Source organism: Anabrus simplex, chromosome 8 (assembly GCF_040414725.1).
Source record: "Anabrus simplex isolate iqAnaSimp1 chromosome 8, ASM4041472v1, whole genome shotgun sequence".
NCBI lineage: Eukaryota > Metazoa > Arthropoda > Insecta > Orthoptera > Tettigoniidae > Anabrus > Anabrus simplex.
In genome coordinates this window covers 64,796,882-64,816,738 of record NC_090272.1, presented here as the reverse complement: position 1 = coordinate 64,816,738, position 19,857 = coordinate 64,796,882, and the positions used below count along the sequence as shown (strand labels likewise).

At 38.2% G+C, this 19,857-nt stretch overlaps 1 protein-coding gene across 1 annotated transcript in view; it reads left to right on the top strand.

Annotated features, from left to right (window-relative positions):
- Positions 1-18,655, top strand: part of LOC136879126 (zinc finger HIT domain-containing protein 3) — a 72,232-nt gene extending 53,577 nt beyond the window's left edge. Inside the window, exon 3 of the mRNA XM_067152873.2 lies at positions 18,393-18,655. Within this exon, the coding sequence (XP_067008974.1) occupies positions 18,393-18,571 (179 nt within the window). The 3' untranslated portion in view covers positions 18,572-18,655. The remainder of the gene's footprint in view (positions 1-18,392) is intronic.
- Positions 18,656-19,857: the final 1,202 nt, after the last annotated feature.

The window sequence follows — 19,857 nt, the reverse complement described above, 5'->3', positions numbered from 1 at the left end:
CTTGTAATCTGCAGGCCTTCGGGCTGAGCAGCGGTTGCTTGGTAGGCCAAGGCCCTTCAAGGGCTGTAGTGCCATGGGGTTTGGTTTGGTTTTTATGGGCTGTGAAAGTTGACAGGTATCGTGACGCTGCACTGAGTGAAGTGCGTGCCCACTCCAGTGACAGTTTGTTTCGCACTTGGTGTAGGATGTGTTCACTCCGTATGTGCTTGTTTTATAGTTCATGTAGCTCATCCGTTGTGATGTAAGTTTTATTTGTATAACTCTTCTAACTGTAAACGATCCAGTATTTTCACATCAGCAAATATGTTTCATATCAATTTCCTTACCGTAAATAAAGGAGATTTCCTTTGTTTTGTTTGCGAATTGTTTCTTGATCTGAAGAAAAGTTCAAAGGATTACTTATCTATTTCTTTTGAAAAGGCTCTAAGATTGGCAACCGTGCAGGACATTCGTCAAGTCCTTCTATAGCTCTCCGATGATGATTCGGAACTTCAGCCTGAATTCCGCAAGGACTGAGACGAGGAAGATGATCACGGACATATAGTTGTGGTGGAGGAAGAAGAGGGTAGTGATACAAATCAGTCAGTAGATTCGGCAGCTGGTGAACCTGACAGCGATAGAGACGATTTCATATTTCATTTGGTAAAGAGTTAGATGCAATCTGGCATAGGTGTTATTGAACAGGGCAAAACTAGGTCAAGAAATATAATAAAAACATTTCCGGTTCAAAATGAGTTGCAAGAGATACTTTTTTTTTTTTCGCTATTTGTTTTACATTGCACCGACACAGATAGGTCTTATGGCGATGATGGGACAGGAAAGGGCTAGGACTGGGAAGGAAGCGGCTGTGGCCTTAATTAAGGTACAGCCTGGTGTGAAAATGGGAAACCACGGAAAACCATCTTTAGGGCTTCGCACTATCTCCCGAATACTGGACACTGACCGCACTTAAGCGACTGCAGCTATCGAGCTCGGTACAAGTGATACTAGAACTGAACTTGATGTGTTTCTAAAATTCTTTGATTACGTTATCAATGACGATATCGTTTCATGAACTAATATTTTAATTGACAAATTATGCTCCACCACCGAAGTTGTGGGAGAGACTGGAGTGATAAAACAAGAACAAAAATAATGGCTCTTTTTGAGATATTTTTCCTGATCGGAGTGAAGGAAAGAAGATACACTAACACTTAAGAAGTATGGAAAGTAGATGGCACTGGTATGCCTATCCTAAGAGCTGTATTCAGTCTCAAGTCGTTTAGTTTTTTTTTTTTTATGCGAACACTTCGATTTGATAATTTGCACACTGATTAAGAATGACAACAGTGTGATAACTTAGGAGCTATTAGGGAATAGCATACAAGCTTTCTCAGTAATTGTCAATAGAATTATTTGCATGCTCCTAGGATTTCAAGGGCGCTGAGTTTTCATGCCGGGATATGCCAACCAAACCGACCAAATATGACATAAAATATACACCCTGTGGGACAGCAAAGTATATGACACATCTAATTTTGAGCTGTAATGCGGAATTCAGAAACCAGGTAATTTTGTGATGTCCAATAAACAATTTGACACAGCAAAAAGATTGTTTTGATACAAAATCCAAACTGAAACGCTACCACCGACAATTATTTCTCCAGTTATGAGTTTGCAACGTATGTTCATGAAAATGGCTTCACATTTTCCCCAAATTTGTGCATTTCAGTGATTTTTGTAGGGATGCACTCCATGCGGCACGCACCCGTCAGTATAATTTCTCAAAGCGCGCCAACCAGAGGGTTAACACTACGGCTTACTATATTATAGGTTCAGCTTACTACTAGCTTAACAGTACAACATCGACATATGCAAATTCACAGGAGCCTTATGTATTTCAAAATTTTACACTATGACTTTCAACAACAACAACAACAACAGTACAACAAGCAATTCACCGGAAATGAAATATTATGAGAAATACTACTAGTTTAATATTCTAAATCCAAAACATCATCATATACAAATTCACATACAACTTAAGTATTTCCAGTGCTTAATACTACGGCTTACAATACTATGGGTTAAGCTTACTACTAGCTTAACAATACAATACTGTCATATACAAATGTACACCTACCTTAAGTATTTCAAAATTTTACACTATAACTTACAGTAGATTGAGCGGTCCAATTACTATTATCTTAGCATTGTAAATACAGCACGTTCATATACATATTCACACATACCTTAAATAATTCAGATGCCTTAATACTACAATTTGCAGTGTATTAAAGTGTGACACCATCACATAGAAATTTACACTCAATTTACAGAATGCTGGAGTCTATTCTTGAATCATCTTACATTTTTGGGAAAAGGCTCCAAGACAGCTGCAGGTAATCCATTACTGTCATCAATTATCGGATTTATGAACAATTATTTACCATAGTTAGTTTTCTGCGATCTACCTTTTACTTTATGCGGATTATCTGTCCTACTTATGTAACAGGGCTTTTCTGGTCAAATGTTCAACTCTCTCCAAGCTGGCTTATTCATGTAAGCATTATACATGGCACATACCTGTGTTCTTTTCCTTAAGTCCCCAGTGCCTCATACCCTAGTTTTTCTATCATACTTGTCACACTACTTCAGGATTGAAATCATTATGCACAAATCTTGCAGCCTTTTGCTGTACCATCTCAAGTTCCTTAATGAACCCTGTTTGGTACGGATCCTGTACGGCTGCTCCATATTCCAGGACTGGCCTAATGTGCCTTTGCCTGGGTACTGCTGTTCTTTAGCACCCTTATCACAAAATGTAAGGACTTGTATGCTTTGGTAATTACACTTCCTATGCGGGTGTCCCATTTTAGATCTCTTTGTGTGCATACCTAGGTACTTGCATGAGTCACTCTCAACCAGAGCGTCCGATTGAAGACAATCTTGAAAGTCCCCTTGCCTATGCTTCTTTACCATTCTTATGAAACTGCATTTTTGAGAATTAAATTAATTGTATTATCGAGTGCCCACTTATGGAGTATATTTATATTGGCTTGTAATAACCTGTTATCGCTAGCATTCTGTATTTTTGCTGTATATTATGCAGTTGTCTGCAAACAATATGCATTCACTTCAAATTTAGTTCAGCAGACTGTTGATAAATGCCGTAAATGGGAGTGGCCCTGTAACACTATCATGTACTACTTCAGACATTATAGAAACTTTGTTGGAATATTTACTTCCCACCTTTACCCTTTGTGTGCAGCCTGTCCAAAATTCCCAGATGCACAGAACCACCCCAGATTTGTGACAGGTGTTGTGCAAAATGTGACAGTCTTATTGTTTCTTTTATTATACAGGCTAATATTTTCTCATAGACATGACTTATTTTCATGACCAGATATATTTATTGACATTCCTGGGAAAATGGCTTTTTTTATTGCTGGTTGCCTCAGTGGATCAGAGGTGATGCCACTGGTGCTGACTCCTGATCCCAAGATTGCAGGTTCAGTACAGATTTATTGAAGATCTTGAAATGTGTGTCAATTTGGCGAATGCAGTGTGACAAATTGACACTGAAGTTTTGAGAAAATACGAAGGCCTGTCGAAAAATAACCAGAATTATTTTATTGCTGTTCAGTGTTCACATGCTTGTGTTTTGTGTTGGCAGTACTGGAGAGGTTTGACCTTAAGTGACTCATTGCCATTTGCATCGTGTGCCTGAAGGTACTCTGTTGGAGGAAAACAATCAAACTGAAAGAATGTATCAACTGTACCCAGCACAGATCTTCAGTTGTAACAGCACGCATCAATTAGATTTTATGTTCTCCACATCAAAACTCCATCACAAACAGTGGAAATGTTGCAGCAAGCTTCATTGAGAACCAGATTTTTTGGTGAAAGCCGTCACGGGATGAAGCCTGGCTCGATCACTACAACTCAGAGACAAAACCGGAAAATGCCCATTGGAAACATCCTTCAAGACCCAAGAAATCCAAGGTTGAAGCAAGTGTGGGAAAGGACTTGCACCTCATCTTTTTTGATCAGCAAGGCATCTTATATAATCACGTTGTGAAGAAGCAATGCACTGCTACTGCTGATTATTTTTGTGAAGTACTGAAGGGTCCACCACATGACTATGGGAGAAGGATTTCAGAAGGCGAACATCTCCTAGACTTCTGCATAGGAAACTGTTTGGTAGTAAAAAACAGTTGGTTCAACAAAAGAGTCAGTCACAATATTACCTGTTACACCTGGGATGGAAAGAGCAAAACGGTCATTGACTATGTCATTACAGATAAAGAAAGAAGTAGACTTGTGACTGATCTCAAGGTGATTCCAAGTGAGAACCTCAAAAGCGACCACTGGTTGTTAGTAGCAGATCTGAAAGACATTAATGTACCAAAGAAAACAATCAGAAAATTACCTAAGATTAAGGTGTGGGAACTACAACAGATTGTAAAAAGGACCAACTTTCAGGACCATATAAGAGGACAACTGCCTACGGAAGAAGTGGAGAGTCGTGAGGTAGAGTGGAAAAGGTTTAGAAACACCTTGATAGAAGAAGCAATAGAGGTTTGCGGGAAGACAGGTGCGAGGGTAAGGGAAAAAGAGACACCCTGGTGGAATGAGAGAGTAAGATCCTCAATAAAGGAAAGGAACATGGCACAAAAAGAATGAGATAGAGAGAAATCCAATTCAGAATAGGTAAGGGACTAGGGGAAGATCAGAGACCTTGAGCAAGTTTACTGGGACAAGAAATTGAGAGTTAAAAGAGTAGTAGAAGAGGAGAAGATAATGTGCTGGGAGAAATCTACTAAAGAACTGAAGGAAGACAGCAGAGACTGTATGAAACTATTGTTCAGAGTGATCAAAAAACAAAAGGAATTCAGTTGAAACCATCAAAGCAATTGAGGATCCTAATGGAAACCTGGCCAGGAAAGAAGAGGACATCAGAGAGGTTCTGAGGAATCATTTTGATCACCTATTGAACAGGACAGAAGCAGATCAGAGAACAAAAGAACCAGCTGTTGAAACCTGCACAGAGGTATCTCCCATTACACGGGAAGAAACAGAAGCAGCCTTTAAGAAGATGCCGCAAGGGAAATCCCCAGGAATCGATGAAGTCAGCACGGACATGATTAAAGCAGCAAGAGTCCAGGGTTTACAGTGGCTACACAGAGTGCTCAATGCAGTTTGGAAATATGGCAAGATACCTATTGATTGGAACAAGGGTGTCATTATCCCCCTGTTTAAGAAAGGAAATCACAGAAAATGCTCCCAACTACCGGGGAATAACACTCCTTTCTCATGAGCTTAAGATTCTTGAGAAAATCTTAGAGAGCAGATTGTGAGTCATCTTAGAGCCACAGTTTGAAGAGGAACAGTATGGCTTCAGGCCTAACAGGTCCACAACAGACCTGATCTTCAATGTCCATATGTTAATGAAAAAGGCAAAGATCTGTTTATGGTTTTCCTTGACATTGAGAAGGCATATGACAGCATTGCAAGAGAGAAGATATGGGAATGTGTAAGAAAAAGGAATGTGCCGGAGGGACTGGTGAGGAAAGTTCAGATGCTATATGAGAACTGTACCAGCTGTGTGTGATTGGGTGATAGACATTCATCCTGGTTCAAGACCGAAAGTGGAGTCCAGCAAGGCAGTGCACTATCCCATTATTGTTTATCACCATCATGGATGACATAATGAAGAACATCAAGAAAACCTCTGGTCGACTAAATGCAATGGCCTTTGCTGATGATGTTATGATCCGTGGAGAAACTGAGAAACAAGTACAGTCGAGACTCAGTAAATAGAAGATTAAGTTCCAGGAGTTCAATCTCAAGATAAGCGAACTCTAAACAGTAGTGATGGTAATAAACAGAGAGGGACAACCAGCGAACATCATGCTAGGAAACCATCCACTAGAATGTGTGGAAAGCTTTACATACCTCAGCAGTGTAATATCTCGAGATACACTAGCCACAAAGGAGGTGGCAAATAGAGTGCAGAAGAGCTCTCTCACTTTTACCAGCAAGTACTAACACTCCTCTGGGATCCCAAAGTACCAACAAAATCAAAGCTGGTGATGTTCAATCAGTACTTCATACCAATCTTAACCTGTGGTATTGAAACCTACACCCTCACCAAGAAAGACTCATCAAGGTTGCAAGCATCCGAGATGAAGTTCCTTAGGTCCACAATTCAAAAAACCAAACTGGACAAGTTGAGGTATGATGTGGTTAGGAAGGAAGCTGGGATTGTTACATCATTGTTAGATCGGATCAGCATGTCTAGACTGAGGTGGTTTGGGCATGTAATGAGGATGGAGTCAACAAGGACAGCATATGTTAACTTGGAGCGACATGTGGCAGGGAAACGGATGGTGGGAAGACCAAGAACCTACTGGATGGGCATCGTAAAAATGGACATTGCAGATCGGGGGAGGACATTGGAAGACGTCATTAACAACAGAACATGTCTCAATAAGACAGAATGGAAGAGGCTCTCGAGCAGTACCTGGGAAACTGGAACTGTTAAATGATGATGATGATGATGATGATGACTGAAGGGTCCACGAGGGAAATTGCTGCTAAATCACCAACCCTTGCTTAAAAGGGATGGATCCTCCATCAGGATAATGCAACCGTTCATCACATCGTCAAGACTCGAGAAACAATCGCTACATTGGGCACGGAGGTGATGCCACACCCACCTTATTTGCTGGATCTAGTGCCATATGATTTCCACCTATTTCCTACAATGAAAAAGGACCTCCGGGATCATAATTTTCATTGTGATTAGGAGTTAACAATCCAGTTTCAGATATACTCAACACTATTGAAGAAAGGCTTTGGGGTGTGTTTTAAACATTGAACTAAACACTGGAATCGTTGTGTTGTGTTGTGTATGAGGGAGAATACTTCGAAGGTCTGTAAGTGAATGTGAATAAATAAAATAATTCTGGTTACTTTTGATACCCCGTCATACAGTTCTTGATATGGTATGACCAAGCTATGATTAAATGCCTATTTGGTGCTTAACAAGTCCTTCCATGTTGGTAGATATCAATGAATGTAGTAAATTATGCCTAGCTGGAGAATACAGGAGACTTGAATTAATGCAAAACAATTTTGGCTCTCACTTGTTCAGTACGACTTTCTTTCAGTGTAGCTGACAGTGAAATAAGACTATCTGAAAAAGATGAAATTTCTCAATGTATGATAGGTATTACATCAGCTGGTGTGGAACAAGTTAAATTTTTTTTTTTTTGGTGAAGTGCACTCAAACTTAGAAATAAACTAGGGACAGAGAAAGCTTTCCGGTTAGTAGTTTTGTTGAAACGATAGCAGGTTATCTGATAGGGTATTTAGCCCTATAGTATGGTATAATATTATTCTATGTCTGGCTCCATGGCTAAATGGTTAGCGTGCTAGCCTTTGGTCACAGGGGTCTCGGGTTCGATTCCCGGCAGGGTCGGGAATTTTAACCATCATTGGTTAATTTCTCTGGCACGGAGACTGGGTGTATGTGTCGTCTTCATCATCATTTCATCCTCATCATGACGCGCAGGTCGCCTAAGGGAGTCAAATCGAAAGACCTGCACCTGGCGAGCCAAACATGTCCTCGGACACTCCCGGCACTAAAAGCCACACGTCATTTCATTTCATATTATTCTGTGATATACATTGGCAGAAAAATATATCCAAACACCAAGAAGGGGTTATGCTAGATTAATGTACATTGGTAGGCGTGTTTATACATCCGAAAGATGTAGTTGATTCAAATTTCCTGCAAATCACATTAGCGTGGCGCCCCATGACGTTGCACATCTGGTTTGCTTTAAATACGGTCTAAGTGAAACCAAATGGAAAGGTTGCAACACAAGAATGGATATAAATTGTACTGCAGTGGCGAGGAATGGAATTGGTTTTATACTCCATGAAGACATTGATAATCTAACAGACATCTCATTCATCAATGAGAGATTAATCAAAGCTAAAATATGCCGAAATGGAGAAACCCAAACTGTGATCCAAGTTTATGCTCCCCAACAGGGTTGTAGTGACGACCAGAAAGCAAGCTTCCTAGAAAAACTAGAGGACATCATTGATGAAGAGAACATAATGATAATTGGGGATTTTAATGCCCACGTAGGAACTGATAGGTCATTTTTTTATTGGTCCATATGGATTTGGTAATAGAAATGACGAGGGTGAACTTCTGCTTGATCTATGTACACAAAATCAACTTGTGGTGAAGAACTCTTGGTTTCAGAAATGGTATAGCCACATAACGAGATACAGCTGGGATGGTCAGTATAGATCAGCGATAGACCTTATCGTCACAGATAGGCCAAGTGGAGAAAAGGTGCATGATGTAAAAGTGATACCTAGTGAGAGCCTTGATAGTGATCATAGACTCCTCATTGCAGACCTAAAAGTCGCCAAACCTATTATTAAAGAAAACAAGAAGAAAAAACCACGGATTAAAGACTGAAAATTGAAAGATACGGAAGTCAAACAGCAGTTTCAAGAGGAAATCAGAGCTAAAATACCAGTAACAGATACAAAGAAAGCTAATGAAGAATGGAATGATTTTAAGGCAAGTCTGGTTGGTACTGCAGATAAAATATGTGGAAGAACAAGCAGAAGTGTTAGAGAGAAAAGAACATCTTGGGGGAATAATAAAGTGAAAGAAGCCATAATGAAAAGGAATAAATCCAAAGCTCTTGATGTGGTGAAGTCTGATAGAAGAATCAACAGTGACCTAATAAACAACAATAAATTGGAAGAGATGGTGAAAGAATATAGATACAGGAAGTCAAGAGAATTGTACAGGAAGAAAAAGATAAAAGTTGGGAAGAATTTACAACGGAAGAAGGCAGTAAAGGGAATCTTGAAAATTATATATGGAATAGTAAAACGTAAAAGATCAGATAAAAAAGCAATTACAGCTCTGGAGACAAGCAGATGGGAATATAGTTTGTAATATGAAAGATATCAGGGATACAATGGGACAGTATTTTGACAAGCTCCTAAGTGGCCCTAATGAGATCTCTGTTGAGGATGTAGGACAGGAAACGATAGAGGAAGGTATCCCAATTACATGGACAGAAGTAGAGCAAGCTCTCCATAAGATGGGAAGTGGTAAGTCAGCCGGAGCTGATGAAGTTACAGCCGACATGATTCAAGTTGCTGGTCCACCAGGAATACAGTGGCTGTATAGAGTTCTCAGAACGAAGTACCTGAAGATTGGATAAAAGGGATGATAGTTCCTATCTTTAAGAAAGGGAGTAGAAGGAAAAGTGAAAATTACAGAGGCTTTGCCCTCCTATCACATGGCTTTAAAATTATGGAGAAAATCATTGAAGCCAGGGTAAGGGATATACTAGAGCCCATCTTAGAAGAGGGAACAACATGGCTTTAGGGCTGGAAGAAGCACAACAGATCTGAGATTTGCTTTTAGGTTTTTAGCAGAGAAACACTGGGAAAGAGGAAAAGACCTAATTATTGTGTTTATGGACCTTGAAAAGGCATATGATGTTGCTAGTTCAACTATTTGGAAAAGTCTCAGAAAACTTGGTGTACCGGAATACCTTATTCCAAGTGCTATATACCAATTGTAAAAGCTGTGTCAGTATTGGAAGTGGTCACTGAATGGTTCAATACAGCCAGAGGAGTACAACAGGGAAGTGCCTTATCACCTCTTCTATTCATAGCAGTTATGGATACCATTTTAAAGGAACTAAAGGAAAAAAGTAATAAAGGTCTTCAGGCTCTGGTATTTGCAGATGATGTGACAATATTGGATGAAACAGAGGAGGGAGTGCAAAATAATATGAACGCATTGTGTAAGAAGTTAGATGATTATGGAATGAAATTGAACCTATCAAAAACACTAGCATTAAAAATCAGCAGACATAATACAGAATGCAACATAAAAATACAGGATCACCAAGTTGAAGTAGTACACCAATTCAGTTATTTAGGAAGCGTAATGGCTAGTAATAATAGATAAAAATAACAAACAGAGTAACCAAAGGCTCTAACTTTTACAGTATCGTTAGACACCTAAGGGATGAGAAGGTCCCACAAAGAAAAAGAATGATCTTGTACAAGTCATATTTCACTCCCATCCTTACATGTTCTCTGGAAACCCACACACTAACATCAAAGGATTGTAGTAGGATTCAAGCCTGTGAAATGAGATTTCTTAGAACTGCCCTCCAAAAGACACGACTTGATCACATGAAAAATTATGAGATCCGATCTAACCTAGAAATACATTGATGGAGGAAAGACTTAGGTCATCTAGGCTTAAATGGTTTAGGCATGTTAAACGAATGAATAGCACAAGGTTACCATGTGCTTATTTGGAAAAGAGAATGACAGGTAAAAGACCAGCTGGAAGACCAAGAAGAAGATGGATGGACCAACTGAGGGAAGAAGTGGAGAGAAGAGGATGGAATTGGGAATCTGTCATGGACAACAAAATCTTTTTGAATAGGCAACTTTGGAAGACACTCGTTTTCAGACACCCTACCCGGCTCACGGGAAGGGCAAACCGATGATGATGATAACGATGGGCTGTACTGTGTAAGAGCGTTAGTTACCTGTGAGATTGGACAGAGTGACTGTGAATGGGTCAAGAATGCCTTTACGATGACAAAGAGCCAGTATCAAAAGCTCACTGCGGTTGAACGAGGCCATATAATAGGGCTACGTGAAGCTGTATTTTCCTTCCGTGCTATTGCAGAACGACTTGGTAGGAAATTATTAATAATCTTGACCATGATGGTCGGGATTGGATCCGTATTGACTTAGTAACAATAAATATGTTGGAAGATAGTCCGCCTAGTCAATACTATTCATTTATTTACCTTTCACCTTAACATCTAGTACATGTTTCGAGAATATAATGCATTCTCTTCCTCAGCTAGTAGATTAAAATTCATTATACAATAAGACCTGACTAAAATACGGGGGCCCCCATTAAAATTCAAAACAATGAGTATGACAATGTGACATTTAAAAATTCTGGATAGTACAAACATAGAATTAAAATCCCATTTTGTCAAGTACAAATTAAAAACACAATATAGTCCAATTAATGTCTAATTGAACACAACGTCTTGTGATGATATGAATTCATAGTTTCCTTGAAGTTGCCTTGCGTACTTCAAAAATGTTGAGTTAAGGATGAATAAAATTGCATTAGAACTTGAAGTCCTGCCGATATCCACCGTTAATGGGTGTTAAAATGATGTCTATTTAAATTAAAATATTGGATACAGCGTCGTATAATGATGTGAAATTACGGTGTCCTAGGAATTATAATACTATCTTGCGTAGTTCAATTGGATTTGTACAAGAATAAATGAAGTTGCGTTAAAACTTGGAGTCCTGCCATTATCTTCGGTTGATAGATGTATTATGCAGCCAGGTTGAAAATAGGTTAAAATGGTCTATAAAAAGGAAATGGATTGAAAATTAACAAAAGGCTCCGACATGAACAAATGAGAATACAACGGGGTAAAAATATTAAACTTTACCACTGTGATGATGTAAATATTACGTGTGGCATGCATGTGTTAGATAGATGTTGAGGCACCTGATGTTGTTTGGCAACTGGTTACAGTATTACATTGGGTTGCGTTTGGATGGAAGGAGGGGTGGAAGGAAACGCCCCTGATACTACAGTCATACTTCCCCCCTTACACGCTTGACATCATTTGGCCTCTTACTAGGGTATTGGGTTACCAATTTAAACAACTGATTGTCTTCTGCAATGTGTTCATTTAGGTTGTTCTCATTATCAAATTTTTGCAATTTGTATATTTCTAATTTCTCTAGGGCATTCATTTGTTTGCCTTTGCTTAATGAATGTAATAAAGTCATATCACGTTCAATATTTGTGAAATGATGGTTGCTTTCATACATGTGTTCACACATTGCAGAGTATCTAGAATGTTTTCGTGCATTGACATGCTCTTTATACCGTACCACCACACTTCTACCTGACTGTCCAACATATTTTTTTCCGCAATCCTGGCACGACAGTTTGTATACTCCTGATTTACTGAACCTACTGTTGGTGTTTATGCTATTCGAATTGAACAATAAATTATTATTATTATTGTCTGTCCTAAAGGATACATGGATATTGTGTTTTCTAAATAGTTTAGCCAAACTATATGATTGTTTATTAATGTAAGTGAATGTAGCGAATTTCTTTTTTTCTTCCTTATTTACAAGTAGGGTGTTAGGTCTATTCACGACCTTACTCTTTATCCTATTGACATAGCTTTTGGGGTAACCGTTTCTTTTGGCAATATCTTGTATAATGTTTATCTCTTTATTAAAATCATTTCTGTTTAATGGTATTCTTACTGCTCTATTGATGAAGCTGTAAAATGCCGCTTTCTTATGTTCTCCTGGGTGGTTCGAGTCTTTCCTAATAAGAACATCTGTGTGTGTAGGTTTTCTAAATACTTGGTAAATCAGGTTTTTATTGTCTCTAGTTAATGTTACGTCTAAGTAGTTTAGACTTTTATTATCTTCCGACTCGATTGTAAACATTATATGTTTATCAAGGTTATTTAATTGGTCTAACAGTTCGTTTGGCTTGAGTTCTTGTTCGTTAATGATAGCGAACGCGTCATCAACAAACCTTAACCATAAGTCTAATCCTTTTATTTTACCGATTATTTTATTATATTCCATATGGTCCATAAATATATCTGCAAGGATACCAGACGCTGGTGATCCCATGGCCAACCCATTAACTTGTTTGTACACGTTGTTGTTGAAAGTAAAAAAGTTGTTTTCTAATATAAACTTTAATAAGTTGATGAATTCATCAATTTCTACTTTACTCAACGAACTATGTGTGTTTAAGTTGTTCTTAACAATGTTGATAGTCTCCGTGATCGGAATATTCGAGTACATATCTTTCACATCAAAGCTATGGATAGTATTATATTGCGATAAAATTAAATTTTTTTGTCCTATCACAAAAATCTATGGTATTGCGGAGACTTGTATCTACATTAAATCTGTAATGTTTCTTTAAAAACGTGTGTACAAATTTGGCCGTTTTATATGTAGGACTGTTTCTGAAGTTAACAATCGGTCTAATAGGTATGCCTTCTTTGTGTACCTTAGGCATAGCCCTCAATTTCGGTAATCCTGGGTTCATATTTACCAAGCGTTTTGTTTCATTCGAATTCATCAAAAAATTAGTGTTAGCTAAAATTTGTTTGAAAGTCTTTTGCATGTTGTTAGTAGGGTCCTTCTTTATCTGACGAAAGTTGTCACCCTTCAGGAAATCATTTGTTTTACTAATGTAATCATCTTTATTCATTAAAACTATAGTGTTACCCTTGTCAGCTTTCGTGACAATTATGTTATTATCTTTAATCTTCTTATTAATCTTTCGGAGATTGTTATTAGTGTGGGTATCTGCGATGGTTTTATGTTCCATTATTTTTACAAATTTTACAAATCTTAAATAAAGGTCCCAAACATAACTGGCCACACACGAGTAAGACTGTCCAAAATAGAGAACTAGTGAAACTGATAGCGGAATCTGAAGTAGCAATTGCAGAAGTACCCATAGACGAACAAGAGAACATGAGGTTCGAGGCTAAAAATAAAATTTGTAAAATAATGGAACATAAAACCATCGCAGATACCCACACTAATAACAATCTCCGAAAGATTAATAAGAAGATTAAAGATAATAACATAATTGTCACGAAAGCTGACAAGGGTAACACTATAGTTTTAATGAATAAAGATGATTACATTAGTAAAACGAATGATTTCCTGAAGGGTGACAACTTTCGTCAGATAAAGAAGGACCCTACTAACAACATGCAAAAGACTTTCAAACAAATTTTAGCTAACACTAATTTTTTGATGAATTCGAATGAAACAAAACGCTTGGTAAATATGAACCCAGGATTACCGAAATTGAGGGCTATGCCTAAGGTACACAAAGAAGGCATACCTATTAGACAGATTGTTAACTTCAGAAACAGTCCTACATATAAAACGGCCAAATTTGTACACACGTTTTTAAAGAAACATTACAGATTTAATGTAGATACAAGTCTCCGCAATACCATAGATTTTTGTGATAGGACAAAAAAATTTAATTTTATCGCAATATAATACTATCCATAGCTTTGATGTGAAAGATATGTACTCGAATATTCCGATCACGGAGACTATCAACATTGTTAAGAACAACTTAAACACACACAGTTCGTTGAGTAAAGTAGAAATTGATGAATTCATCAACTTATTAAAGTTTATATTAGAAAACAACTTTTTTACTTTCAACAACAACGTGTACAAATAAGTTAATGGGTTGGCCATGGGATCACCAGCGTCTGGTATCCTTGCAGATATATTTATGGACCATATGGAATCTAATAAAATAATCGGTAAAATAAAAGGATTAGACTTATGGTTAAGGTTTGTTGATGACGCGTTCGCTATCATTAACGAACAAGAACTCAAGCCAAACGAACTGTTAGACCAATTAAATAACCTTGATAAACATATAATGTTTACAATCGAGTCGGAAGATAATAAAAGTCTAAACTACTTAGACGTAACATTAACTAGAGACAATAAAAACCTGATTTACCAAGTATTTAGAAAACCTACACACACAGATGTTCTTATTAGGAAAGACTCGAACCACCCAGGAGAACATAAGAAAGCGGCATTTTACAGCTTCATCAATAGAGCAGTAAGAATACCATTAAACAGAAATGATTTTAATAAAGAGATAAACATTATACAAGATATTGCCAAAAGAAACGGTTACCCCAAAAGCTATGTCAATAGGATAAAGAGTAAGGTCGTGAATAGACCTAACACCCTACTTGTAAATAAGGAAGAAAAAAAGAAATTCGCTACATTCACTTACATTAATAAACAATCATATAGTTTGGCTAAACTATTTAGAAAACACAATATCCATGTATCCTTTAGGACAGACAATAATAATAATAATTTATTGTTCAATTCGAATAGCATAAACACCAACAGTAGGTTCAGTAAATCAGGAGTATACAAACTGTCGTGCCAGGATTGCGGAAAAAAATATGTTGGACAGTCAGGTAGAAGTGTGGTGGTACGGTATAAAGAGCATGTCAATGCACGAAAACATTCTAGATACTCTGCAATGTGTGAACACATGTATGAAAGCAACCATCATTTCACAAATATTGAACGTGATATGACTTTATTACATTCATTAAGCAAAGGCAAACAAATGAATGCCCTAGAGAAATTAGAAATATACAAATTGCAAAAATTTGATAATGAGAACAACCTAAATGAACACATTGCAGAAGACAATCAGTTGTTTAAATTGGTAACCCAATACCCTAGTAAGAGGCCAAATGATGTCAAGCGTGTAAGGGGGGAAGTATGACTGTAGTATCAGGGGCGTTTCCTTCCACCCCTCCTTCCATCCAAACGCAACCCAATGTAATACTGTAACCAGTTGCCAAACAACATCAGGTGCCTCAACATCTATCTAACACATGCATGCCACACGTAATATTTACATCATCACAGTGGTAAAGTTTAATATTTTTACCCCGTTGTATTCTCATTTGTTCATGTCGGAGCCTTTTGTTAATTTTCAATCCATTTCCTTTTTATAGACCATTTTAACCTATTTTCAACCTGGCTGCATAATACATCTATCAACCGAAGATAATGGCAGGACTCCAAGTTTTAACGCAACTTCATTTATTCTTGTACAAATCCAATTGAACTACGCAAGATAGTATTATAATTCCTAGGACACCGTAATTTCACATCATTATACGACGCTGTATCCAATATTTTAATTTAAATAGACATCATTTTAACACCCATTAACGGTGGATATCGGCAGGACTTCAAGTTCTAATGCAATTTTATTCATCCTTAACTCAACATTTTTGAAGTACGCAAGGCAACTTCAAGGAAACTATGAATTCATATCATCACAAGACGTTGTGTTCAATTAGACATTAATTGGACTATATTGTGTTTTTAATTTGTACTTGACAAAATGGGATTTTAATTCTATGTTTGTACTATCCAGAATTTTTAAATGTCACATTGTCATACTCATTGTTTTGAATTTTAATGGGGGCCCCCGTATTTTAGTCAGGTCTTATTGTATAATGAATTTTAATCTACTAGCTGAGGAAGAGAATGCATTATATTCTCGAAACATGTACTAGATGTTAAGGTGAAAGGTAAATAAATGAATAGTATTGACTAGGCGGACTATCTTCCAACATATTTATTGGTAGGAAATGTCTCCACTTTGCATACATGCTGGCAGCAGTGGTCACAATAAAGTACGCTCGCAAGAAGACCGAGCTTCGGATGTACTTGTGGCACCACCGAGAGAGAGGGCCGCTGTATTCGGCATATAGCTGTGTCCCAGAGGACTGCGTCTGGAGCAGCATTTGGCACCACAGTGATGCAGTGAACTGTTCGAAATCGGTTACTTGAAGGATAACTCCAAGCCAGATGCCCTGCGGCATGATTTCCACTTACCGCAAACCACCGCCGTCTGCGACTTCAGCGGTGTCAAGCGAGAGCCCATTGGAGGATGGAGCGGAGGTCCATTGTGTTTTCCGATGAAAGCCGGTTCTGCTGTGGTGCCATTGATGGCCATGTGTTGGTTAGGAGGAAGCCAGATGAGAGCCTGCATTCCACCTGTCTGCGGCATCAACACACTGGACCTACACAGGGAATTCTGGTCTGTGGAGCAATTTCCTATGACAGCAGGAACATTCTTATGGTTATCCCACGCATCCTAACTGCAGATATGTCTGTCTGATGATTCGATCTGTTGTGCTGCCATTCATGAACAGCATTCCCAGGTGTGTTTTCCAACAGGATAATGCACGCCCCCATGCTGCTGTTGTAAGCCAATGTGCTGTACAGAGTTTATGTTGCCTTGGCCTGCTCGATCCCCCGATCTGTCCCCAATCAAGCACGTATAGGACATCATTGGACAACAACTCTATGGTCAACCACAACTGGCATTAACTGTATGTATTGACCGACCAAGTGCAACAGGCATGGAACTTCATTCCCACAAGCTGACATCCAGCACCCTTATAACACAATGCATGCACATTTGCATGCCTGCATTCAGCAGTCAGGCGATTACACCGGTTATTAATGGACCAGCATGGCATGTTTGAGATGGCTTTTCTCGCGCACATATTAACCTGTAGTCTTGTACTTTTAATCAATTAAATATGTTATCTTGACAAATATATTGCCAAAATTTCCGTATTCTACATTCCTTATTTCATAGTGTTTGGATATTTTTTGTCCACCAGTGTAGTAATTTAATTGTAACTAACAGTATTTTTTTGTAGGTAGTAACTTTATTCTGTACAAATACAAATATTAATACCATTAATTTATATAAAAATAAAATGATTAGTATTGACAATCTTCATCTACCTTCAGTTTTCATTCACAGATGTAATAAATATGTGGAGCAAAATTATCAGTTTAAAAGACACATTTAAACATTTATGCAGCACATTAATTAAAATGACCAGGCGAGTTGGCCATGCGGTTAGGGGCGTGCAGCTGTGAGCATGCCTCCGGGAGATAGTGGGTTCGAACTCCACTGTTGGCACCCTGAAGATGGTTTTCTGTGGTTTCCCCTTTTCACACCAGGCAAATGCTGAGGCTGTACCTTAATTTAGGCCACGGCTGCTTCCTTCACACTCCTAGGCATTTCCTATCATCATTGCTACGTTTCTTTCTTTTGAGTATTGAATAGGTTGAACCTCCTTTCCAGTTATTTAATTTTTAACATCCTATCATCATTGTCATAAGACTACCTGTGTCAGTGTGACGTAACGCAAATTTAAAAAAATTACGACAGAGAGAAAATTACTGGTAGCTATCAAATCATTTAAATCATAAAAAATCAGATTAATTTGATTTCTTCAAAATAATCACGTCGCTTATTGCTTAACCGTGTTATGGTCACGTTACATAATACAGAATGACGAGGGTGGTACGTAACTTTTCCATAATACGCTGTTATTTTAGAATGCAGTATACTGTATAACATCCTTTTCTTTCAATTTTCATGTTCACTATAACCATAGTGGTAGTTCATTATGAGCAAAATAGGATGTATTATATGTTCTCAAGTTTATATATATGGGTTAATTAGGTATCCACATGCTTGACATGGCCGTGATTCAACGCCAGTTGTTGGTCGGCGGTAAATAAGCTAACTCTAATGGAGCCAACAGCTTCAGGTAGAGGAGAGCCTTAAACTAAGGAGAATATAAAATATCTTTGTTTGAAACCAGGTGTTGATTGTTGTTTGAATCCTGTTTCAGGAGAGAGTGAGGGCCTTCGAGATATTCTCCGCAACCCTCACGTACGAGATATGTTGAGTGCAATCGATAGTTCCCCGAATCCTGCTGCCGCAATGAAAGCTGCTATGTTGGAGCCAATCTTTGTTGAATTTGCTGACAAATGTTTGGAACTAGTGGAGCCGTCGTCACAAAAAACATAAACTATGTTTTAAAAAGACATTTCTTACGTTTGCTGCCTCTTTTCATGTGTTTCTTGTATTATTATACCTCTAAGAATAAATCATTGCTTAGTACATTGGTTTTATGAATTGACCACAAGTTGGCTTTGACATTCAGTTGATGACAGGACTGTAACAACCAAACTGTTGTTACTTGTTCAGGTATGGTAATCTTAGTTCTTGCTGGCATATCCGGTATTTGGTTTTTTACCTAGCCTACAGACTTCGCTCCATGCACTCTCTTCGCTCGTCTGGCGAGAAACGTGATGTAGTTGCTATGGAGGTGTACAATGGTGCGGAGCGCATACAATGTTGTCTTTGATTTCACGAAATGAAATTGCAAATTACCATACAAAGACGTTTCAGAGCAGAATATCAGAAAGCTCCGCCACAGGTGAAAACCATCAAAACATGGTATGATTGATTCGTGGAAACAGGTTGTGTGGCACACCAAGAGAAAGGATAGGGATGCCTTCTTGTACCAGTCCAAAGAAATCTACACCTAGAGCAAGTTTGGAGCTGGCCATTCCACAACCTATGGTAATGAGAATTTTACGACGATGACTGCAGTGTAAGGGGTACAGGTTTCAACTGGGTCAGACGTTGAGTGCTTGTGACAAGCAGAAACGGTATGAGTTCTGTGTGGACATGATGAACAGAATGGAAGAAGATTACGGTTTTCTTAATAAGCTTGTGTTCAATGGGGTTACGTGGAAGATAATACGTACATCCCTTCACTTCTAACACTCTCCATGAACATCGTCAGTAGGTCAACGCTGCTATTACTCGGGTAGATCCAAAGATGCTCACGTGTATCTGGGATGAACTTTTGTATAGGTGGGATATCTGCCGAGTGACAAAGGGAGCCACATTCAACGTATGTAAAACAGTCCTAACACATCTTAATGGTATGTCAATTTGTGCATCGGAAGTAAACTACGTAAACTAATTTTGTATAACCCTGTATTATTCCTTGTATAATTATGCTATAGGTCGTAGTAGTTGTTTCAAAGAGACTATCCAGTGCCGTCTTGGGATATGAACCCATTTCTGATAGGAACATCTTCATTAAAACGCTTTTCCTAGTAAAATCAATTTGGTTCAAGTTTATGCTCCTACGTCAGCAGCATCTCAGGATGAGATTAACAAATTTTATGAGCTACTAGAACATATCATCAAGAAAATACCAAACAAGGAAATGTTAATAATCAAAGCTGATTTCAGTGCTAAGGTTTATATATTTATTTCGTGTCAGGGTGTTGAGAAAC